Raw genomic sequence first — 9727 nt, 5'->3', positions numbered from 1 at the left:
TGCATAAATTTTTTATCAATATAATAAATTTGCGATAATGAATGGAAGTCTTTTCCCACTTTAAAATGAACGAGGCCTCTTTGGGTGGGAGTGTAACAAACGGGAGTCCATGAAGAAAGTGAAGCCAGAAGAGACAGAATAATATATAGAAAATTCTATTTAGGGGCCAAGCTTTTTCATTTCATCCCAAGAGAGGTCCTGATGTTTTTGGATATTCTGATATTGAAATTTGTTTTTTTGGAAACTGCCAAACAAAGACATACTCTTGTTATTGATCATTAACACGTTAAATATCAGTTAAAATTGAGTCAAATGACAATATTACCATCAAATAACCAAAATACCTGCCTTTTCTGGCAGGGTTTACCCGGACCCAACCTGAACCAAACTCTATAGGGTCCGGGTATGGTGATAAATAAGAAGACCCGGGTTTGTATCCGAAGATTCAATTAATATATAAACCTGGGTATAGTTTGTGAAATTTTATACCAGATCCGGGCCTGACCCGAGTCCCGATTAAGACCCACAATTTTTAATGTGAAAATGATAAAAATATTATTTTACCGGGTATGACCTCAGTCTGGTTCATGTAGTTCTTATCGGGTCCAGGTATGATTTCTCTTATGGTGGGTCGGATTAGATCTGGTCCGGACTCGATACCGTACCCGAAAACTGGGGCCAGGTCTGGTTTCACCTAGGTCCGAACCAAACCCGACCCATTGACAACCCTACTATGAGGGCAAATGAGTATTTTCCACCAAAGGATAATATACAAAACTCACTTGGAATAACGTTTCCCAAGTCATTGGAGGTTAATCGCAACTCTGAAGTCTTTATTCGCTATTTTAAAAAAACCTGGGACTTATGTTAGAAAATTCTGAAAAGTGAGGTTCATTTTTGAAAATTCGAGGTAAAAGAATTGGCCCATAAATAAAACTTTTCCAAAAAAAAAAGTGTGGTTTGGTCAAATGAAAAATCATGCCCTTTCGTCTCGTTGGGGGATGTGGGCAATTCACCCACTTGCCCCCACTCATGACATGTTTGAAATCTTTATTTTTGTAGTAATTTCTTTAAAAATTGTGATAATTCTAAAGCCCCTTGACCTTGAAGAAATATGTGATTTTAAACTTATTATATGCATAGTGACAAAACTCACAAAAGTAAAAAACGGTAAAATATCGGCACCCAAAAACTCGTGGAAAATATTTTCTTTTGTAAATCTCACAAGATTTATGAAAATCTCACGAAAATATCATGAGAAATTACCTGGAAGTTGAAAACGGTAATTTCTCATGATTTTTTTTCATCAGAAGCATAAATATCACATTTTAAACGTGATATTTATGTTTTTATCAGCTATTTATCGTAAAAAAAACCATGTGTTTTTATTTTTAAATATTTTTTATTTATTCATAAAAATAAATTTTTATATTTTTAACATTTATTTTACCGAAACTATGATTATATGTTGACAAGTTTAAGAGGGGTCTCTTTCAACTTTTTTGTCAAACTTTAATTGGTCAAATTAATATAAAAGAAATCCTTGTAAAACTTTTGGGCCCAATATCAAGAGTGTTGATGCAATCACATGGCACAAATTTTGTGCATTAAGCACCTGATCGCCCTCCATCGGGCCTTGGGACCCACAACTGACAGACCTGTCCCCAAGATGAAGGGTGATTAGGTGCTTAATGCACAAATATTTGTGCACATATTGCACCCGACCCGAGTTCTGATTAAGACCCTCAATTTTTCATTGTAAAAGTGATAAAAAATATGGTTTTACCTGGTATGGTCCGAGTCTGGTTCATGTAGTTCTTATCGGGTCCGGTTATGGTTTCTTTTATGGTGGGTCCAATTAGACCCGGGTATGGACCCAATACCATACCTAAAAATCAGAGCAAGGTCTGGTTCCACCTGGGTCTGAACCAAACCCGATCAGTTGACATCCCTAATGTCAACCATGCAAATTTTCACTAACATTGAACTTTCATGTAATATTGAAACTGCATGCAACCTACATAAAATATTTTGTTTTTCTTTTTATTATAGAACTTACATATGATGGATATTTTTAGGCAAAATATGTGAAGATGCATTTAAATAAAATCCAATGTTTTATATATTGTCCTATGACATCTTTTAGATGCTTCCATTTATATAGTTTAAAATCTTATTTTTCATTATAAACTTATATGTGCTGGATATTTTGAGGCAAAAATTTGGAGATATATTTAAGTAAAACAAATATTTTTATTTTTTTATCACTTCCATTATAGCATAGCTTCTTAAACCTTTTATCTTCATGCATCAAGGCATTTTTTTGCACTTTTTTTTTTCTTTTGATGACAAGAAACCCTCACCGAAGCAAGGGAAAGCCCGGGTGGGGTCCCATGACCATCCAGTCTTACATGGGCCACCTCTAAAAACTACGGGCATACCCATGTGCCAGCGGAGTTTGATCCGGTACCTTCATCTCAATACCCTTGCAACTACATTGTTGGCCATGTGAACGACCCCACAGTTATTTTTTAGCACTTTTCACTTCACATTTCATGTACTTTGATATATTTAAGTAAAAAAAAATGTTTTTATATATTTTTATGTGCTTCCATTATGGCTTAACTTCTTAAACGTTTTATCTTCTTTAATCAAGGCATTCTTGTGAGCACAAAAATTTTTTGAAGGAAAAATACTTCAGTATTATTGATTGAAAGAATTTCCACATAAAGATGTTGAGTGATGAGACATCACTCAATTGTATAACAAAAGAGGCATTTCAGTTTTGGAAAGCATGACTTATGTTGTTTTGCATCTTTTGTCACAAAACTTGTGCTAACAAAATCTATATTTAGTTGATTGTGGCATGAGAGATCTATGTTTAGTTTAATCATAAATGTTTAAGGATATATCTATGTTTAGTTAATCTTATTGTACAAATATATTTTGTTATTGTATTCTATGATGTCTTTAGTTTTTTAGAGAATTTTCTAGTAAAAAATGCAATTTTTATACGATACGATATGTATCTTATTTTGATCTTGGTTGATATGGGTTAGATACGCTTTTGACAACCTTGATCATCCCAACTATATGGGGTCAACCTAATGATTTTCTTAGGACTCATATTCATATGATATGACCAGAGTTTCATGGTGGTTTGCCACTAAGGCCAACCACCTCCTTTATCCAGGCTTCTTTTATCTAGGCTTGGAATTGGCACTAGTAGGAATGAAACCCCTCTAATGGTGGAATTATACATTATGTTCAAGACACTATGTACCATGTCTTCTCCTTACCTTCCACTCTTGAGCTTTGAGCATATTACAATTAAAATGAGGAAGATAAATATGCAAAAAAGAACATACATAAAAATAAAGAACAAACTGCTTTTTTCCCGAGATATAGCTGATGTAAACATGGTTAAATGACAATATCATGATATTTTAAAAAATATCAGTATATTTTGGCCGTTTAAAATGTAGACCAAAATATCATTTTTTAGTGATATTTTCAAAATATCTCCTATATTTGTCACCATGATTGTTGCATGCTGCCAGGATCTCAAAAATATCTTTGAATTGTCATAGACATGAAAGTATCACATACAACAGAAATGAAATTTGGAGATTCCTTTCTAATTCAGAGGCTGATATTCTCTTTGTTCAAATAATTGATTAGTGTCCAAGATGACTACTTGTAGCACCAACCCCACACTGCCCCACTTCCACTTAAGTTTTTTTTTTCTTTTTTTCTATAGGCAATTCAAGCTGGGGTTGCTATCAGTTCCTTAATAGAATGTTAAGATCTTAAGAACAAAATTCCTTCCATACGTGTTTATCATGTCATATCATTGACTTTATAAGGATGGCCAAGAGATGTGCCTAATGGCATGGAAGAGAATAAGAATAAAAATGATAAAAAGATGGAAAACTGGTTAAAGTAAGGAATCAACCTTATAAATTGGCAGCAACATGATTCCATTCTCATGCCTCAAATAAAGTAATTCTACCTTCAGAAAGCCATCATATTTACTCTTTTTTTGCATCAATCTTTCATTCCAAATTTACTGAAACCTTTGGCCATGGAGTCTGGAAGGGAAGGTGGTGGCAAGGAATTGATTCATGATTCATCTGTTGATTACAAGGGGAGGGTCCCTCTCAGGATCTCCACTGGGGGATGGAGGGCTTCACTCTTCATCATCGGTAGACTTTCATTAGCTTCTGATTCATTTTTTTTTTGGCTTTTTGTTCTTATCATGTGATTTCTGCTTTATTAAGTCTTTCTCTGTTCCTTCTATTGAAAGGGATTGAGTTCTCTGAGAGGCTAAGTTATTATGGGATAGCCTCAAACCTCATCATATATCTGACCAAGGTGCTTCAACAAGATGTCAAAACAGCTGCAAAGAATGTCAATGATTGGATTGGAGTCACCACTGTGGCCCCTCTTTTTGGTGGTTTTCTGGCTGATGCTTATATGGGCAGATTTTGGATGGTCGTGATTTCCTCCATAATATATCTACTGGTATGTTAATCTTCTCATTTCACACACAAGAACATGCACATTTTTTTTCCTACGATAAAAAACTTGAGAATAAATTGCTATATAAGATACATGATCATGACGACATACACAAAGATATGGCACTCATTTCCATTTCTTTGAGCATAAGCATAATTCATGAGATACACCAAAAAGCTTTCCTTGTTTGAGAGCAGGTCAAATGATCGGACCGGGTACTTAACTACTCGGCCTACACAAAACACAGAAAATCTCTGCGCGAAATAGCTAAATTCACTGCACACCCCATACACAATGATATGGCATGCAGTCTCATTTCCATGTCTTTAAGCAAAATTCATGAGATACACCAAAAGCTTTCCTTGTTTGAGAGCAAATCCAATGATCGGACCGAGTAGTTAACTACTTAGCCACCAGAAAACACAGAAAATCGACTCGTTTGGCGCATCGGTTTTTGTGCTGAGTGCTTTCTTAAGTAGTCGACCCAATCACTTCATCTGCTTTCTCCTTGTGGTGATCTCAATAAATCAAGTAGTACAGTATTGAAATACTTTTAACCATATCATGTCTTTCAAGACAAGTAAATTCATCAGCTACACCAAAAGCTTTCCTTGTTTTGACTTCAACAATTCATGTAGTGCAGTACCCAGATAACTTTAACCATATAATAGAGTTTTTTCTTGGTATTATAACAAGAACTCTGATTTTTTTCTTTTTTTATTGAACCAGGGCCTGGGCCTGCTGACCCTATCAGAGTTGATTCCAACCCTCAAGCCACCAACATGCACTGCTAGCCACATATGCAACAAATCCACAAAGACCCATAAGATTGCATTCTTCTTCGCTCTGTACCTCATTTCCTTAGGCACAGGAGGGCACAAGCCTTCACTAGAGAGCTTTGGGGCAGATCAGTTTGATGAGGATGATGATGTTGAGAGGAAGAAGAAGATCTCTTTCTTCAACTGGTGGTACTTTGGCCTTTGCAGTGGGGTTGTGCTTGGTGTGACCGTCATAGTCTACATACAGGACTATGTCAGTTGGGGTGCTGGGTTTAGTGTGCTTACTGCTACTACAGCCATAGCCATTGTCATCTTGGTCATTGGGGTGCCCTATTATAGGTATAGGGTACCCCATGGGAGCCCACTGACCCCAATGTTGCAGGTTTTGGTTGCAGCCATAGCCAAGAGGAAGCTGCCTCACCCTTCTGACCCTTCACAGCTCTATGAATCGGTGACACCAGCAGATGTAGGGAGGAGACGCTTGCGTCATACGCGTAGGATGAGGTATGCGTGTGCACCGCACACTAAGATTCCCCAGTTTTTGGGTCCCTCTTGGAATTGCTTTCAAGTGCATTTAGTGTAATAGTAAACTCCAATGGATGCAGATAGCCATCTCTTCTAGGCTCACGTGTTGAAAAAGAATAAAGAAACACCTTTTTTAATGCATCACAAGGGGTTAGCATTAGGAAGGCTGGGAAAGGAGATGAGTGGCTCACGTTCGGCTCCTAAAAAGTTCGTTCAAACTCATGAATTAGGTTTAGCAACAAGAATACGAACAACACTTGTTCAGCTAGAATACACTCGTCAACTAGTAATAAACATACTTTACATATAAACAAGTGTTCAGCTTATATAAATTCATCAACTAGTAATAAACGTATTTTACATATTTTTAATATCATAGAATGTAGATGGTTCAAGAATTTAAGCTAGGTAAAAAAAAACTTAAGACAATAAACTATATTAGCAATAGCAAAAAAATTTTGAGAAACTATATAGTATCATATTCATAATTAGGAACTTTGGTTGAAATTAAACACTATACTTTCATCAGTAATAAAGAAAATTATTTATAACTGCATAATATCACATTAACATGCATGTATACTTCTTTTTTATATAAAGATCAAAAAAAGTCCTTTTTATGAACAATACAGGCTTCGATCTTGAAATACATTTAGAAAGACGTGACAAAGGAACATAAACATCCTACAAATAAATAACTAATTAATTAGTTAATCTTTCAAAAAATCTACAAAGAACATCATAAATATTTTATAAATAATTAGAACAAGTACACACCACTCAAAACGAAGAGAAAGATAAAAATATTTAATAAATTTTATGTCTTTCACCAATTTATTTTTATAAGTTTTTCAAATAACTTCTAAAAAAATCATATATTAATGAACACTAACAAGTAATAAGTATTTAATAAGTGAATATACATGCTAATTGAAACAAAAAAATACATGCTAATTGAAAAAAAAACTAAAATTACCATATGTGCTAATTGAAACAAAATACCCTAAAATTCTATTATTTTAAGTTCTAACCAAAGTCAAGAATTAAAAAAAAATACATGACACACTAAAAGTATAATCCAAATTTATGTTATTTAAACAAATAAAAAATTAAAACCCTAATTCTTACATCATCAATACGAAAGGGGCCAACTCTCTTATTTTCTTATAACTTGTGAAAAATACAAGTAGAATTCATCCTTAGTCTACGTTTCTGTAAATGATTTTTAATTCTTTAGTCTTTTTTAAAAAATTAAATTATTTTTACATATTTTATCTATCAAAATTAGATCAATAGAAAGTAAAAAATTCTTAAATACATGCATTAATAAAGTCTTAAATTGACATTATCCAAGCAAAGGGATCTACGTTCTTAAATAAGTTATTTTTTCCTGGCCCATGCTGTCAAGTTGTTCAATCCGAGAATATGAATACAGAATACGTCTCATTCTCAACCAATGATCACACTATAATACAATCGAATCCACATAAACGAAGTAAAAAAAAAAAGATCTTTATAAAAAAGAACTTAAAAACTCTACAAAAACTCACAAAAAGAATAAAAAGAAGAAGCCAGATGATGAGTTTGCTAGGAATCACATAATCTTACCTAAAAAGATTTGTATCAACGAGAAGTAGATGTCATTTTTAGAGAGAGAGAACCACCGATCATAGTTGGGTGGGGTCAGGGGCAAACTACAGAGTCTGAGGGCAAAATAGTCGAACAAGGTTGATGGAGTCAGAGCCTTGCAGGGAGGGCAAAACAAGGTGGGTGGAGTTAGGCCATCAAGGGAAGAGCCTCACAGAAAGTGAAACAGGGGTACCTATGCCTGGGTGGGTGGGGTTAGGGCGAAGCCTTCTGGAGGGCAGAATAGGGTGGGTGGGGTGGGGGGCTGAGGCGGGTGGGGTCAGGCAACCCAGGCCATCAAGGGCAGAGTTACAGAGGGGGTGGGCGAGGTTAGGGAAGAGGCAAAACAACCTGGTTGGGGTCAGGACTCAGGCCGCAAAGCTTTAAAATGCCTAGGTGGGGTCAGTGACTCAATGGTTGGGCCTCGCATACACAAAGAGAAGTGCCTGGGTGGGGTCAACGACTCAACAGTTGGGCCTCACGGAGAGAGAGAGAGAGAGAGGTTACAAAAGGGGGAGGGGGGGATTTGGTCGATCACCAGTGCCTGGTCAGGGTGGGCACTGCCCATGGCATACGCGGGTCACCCATATCCCTCTTAAAAGATTTCTCTGAGTTAGGATGGTGCCCACCCTCTTGTGAACGCGGCTCTGCCCCTAGGGGAGGTGTGTAGATCTATGATCTACCGGCCACCAAGTTCTGGGTTTCTTTGTGTCTCTTTTCTTCAAAAGATTTCATTTTTTTCTAGATTAAATGTTATAAATGTGATATACATGGTTTGTTTAGTTTAAAATTTGTTTTAAACCATGTGATTGTGATTATGACACATAATTAGGTTTTTAAAGGGTTCAAAAATCAACATCCTACAATGTGTCAAAATTTTATAACTCAAAAGATCATATTTTTACATCAGAAATGCAAGACCCAACGCTTGATCCTGAGCAAACAATCCATGCTAAACACATCTATGTGGTTAGATTTAGTTTATAGAACTTGCTCATATGATTTCTAACTCATTAGTTACTTACCTTAGTGCCAAATAATATATATGAAACTAGTCTCACTACTATACCTTGCTCAGGTTTCTCGACAAAGCCGCCATCATCGATCAAGAAGCACTCCATGGTCGAGAGAACAGCGCACCGAGTGGCAAAGAGCACGGCTCATGGAGGCTAGCGACCGCAACACAGGTGGAGGAGACGAAGCAGCTCATTTCCATGGTGCCCATCTGGTTCTCCACCCTCGCCTTCGGCATCTGCATCGCGCAGGGCCAGACCTTCTTCATCAAGCAAGGTGCCATCATGAACCGAGCCCTCACCCTGCACTTTTCTATCCCACCAGCCTCCCTCCTCTCCTTCTCTGCGCTCACCATGATAGCCTTCGTCTACATCTACGACCGTCTCCTCGTCCCCGCCCTCCGGCGACTCACCGGCAACGAGAGAGGGATCACCATCCTTCAAAGGATAGGCATAGGCATGGCTTTCTCTATTGCTTGTATGGTCTCCGCAGCACTCACAGAAAAGAAACGCAGGGATAACTCTTCAACACCCATCAGTGTCTTCTGGCTCTCCCCACAGTTCATCCTCTTGGGGATCTCTGATGTCTTCACTTTGGTGGGTCTCCAGGAATACTTCTATGATCAAGTGCCTGACAATATGAGGAGTCTGGGAATTGCTTTTTATCTCAGTGTGCTTGGTGTTTCCAGCTTTATCAGCAGTCTCTTGATCAGTATTATTGATTCAGTGACTAGTAGAGGAGGGAAGAGGAGTTGGTTTTCTAAGGATCTTAACAAGAGCAGGCTTGATTACTTCTACTGGTTGTTGGCTGTGCTGAGTGGGATCAATTTGTGTGTGTATGTGTGGTTGGCTAAGAAGTATTCGTACAAGAGTGTGGATGAGAGTAAAAAAAGAGTGGTTGGGTTTGGGGACTCGGTTGATCTTGATGATGTTGGTCATGAGTTGAGGATGATGGCTTAAAAATATTATGCAAATTATAAAACTGTAAGAAATAACATCTTTACTGGCTCGTCTCTTAAAGCGCCAGTAAACGATCATTTTCATTGATGCTATAATTTGTTGTTTTCTTTTTCTTTTTCTTTTTTTTGACACAAAGGATATACTGCTGCTAGTTTAATTGCTACTTTTTCTGTTTTAGTTCTTTGGCAACAAAAGCTTTGTCTAAGGTATAGCAAGCTAAGACCAGCACGGCCAGATCTCCGACCTCAGTGCAGTTTCTGCATGTAATAAACTAAGAAAACCAAAAGCTTTAATTGTCTAAGA

General features: G+C 36.9%; 1 protein-coding gene across 1 annotated transcript; it reads left to right on the top strand.

Moving 5' to 3' along the window:
• Positions 1 to 4084: 4084 nt before the first annotated feature.
• On the top strand, positions 4085 to 9424 carry LOC149839923 (protein NRT1/ PTR FAMILY 5.6-like). Its single transcript, XM_090004952.1, has 4 exons — positions 4085 to 4205; positions 4307 to 4524; positions 5251 to 5804; positions 8530 to 9424. The coding sequence occupies exons 1-4, from the start codon at positions 4085 to 4087 to the stop codon at positions 9422 to 9424; spliced, it is 1788 nt and encodes a 595-aa protein (XP_089861078.1).
• The last annotated feature ends 303 nt before the right edge of the window (positions 9425 to 9727 follow it).

The sequence above is a fragment of the Nuphar pumila genome, chromosome 4 (genome assembly GCF_984573655.1).
Source record: "Nuphar pumila chromosome 4, dmNupPumi1.hap1.1, whole genome shotgun sequence".
Lineage (NCBI taxonomy): Eukaryota > Viridiplantae > Streptophyta > Magnoliopsida > Nymphaeales > Nymphaeaceae > Nuphar > Nuphar pumila.
The sequence above is the reverse complement of the archived record's forward strand: the minus strand, read 5'-3'. Positions and strand labels throughout refer to the sequence as shown.

Bases quoted from the DNA above. Each gene is read 5' to 3' on its own strand.
- LOC149839923 (XM_090004952.1), top strand. From the start codon at position 4,085: ATGGAGTCTGGAAGGGAAGGTGGTGGCAAGGAATTGATTCATGATTCA. The intron at 4,525-5,250 runs GTATGTTAATCT...TTATTGAACCAG, and splicing joins CCTCCATAATATATCTACTG to GGCCTGGGCCTGCTGACCCT. The intron at 5,805-8,529 runs GTATGCGTGTGC...TACCTTGCTCAG, and splicing joins CGTCATACGCGTAGGATGAG to GTTTCTCGACAAAGCCGCCA.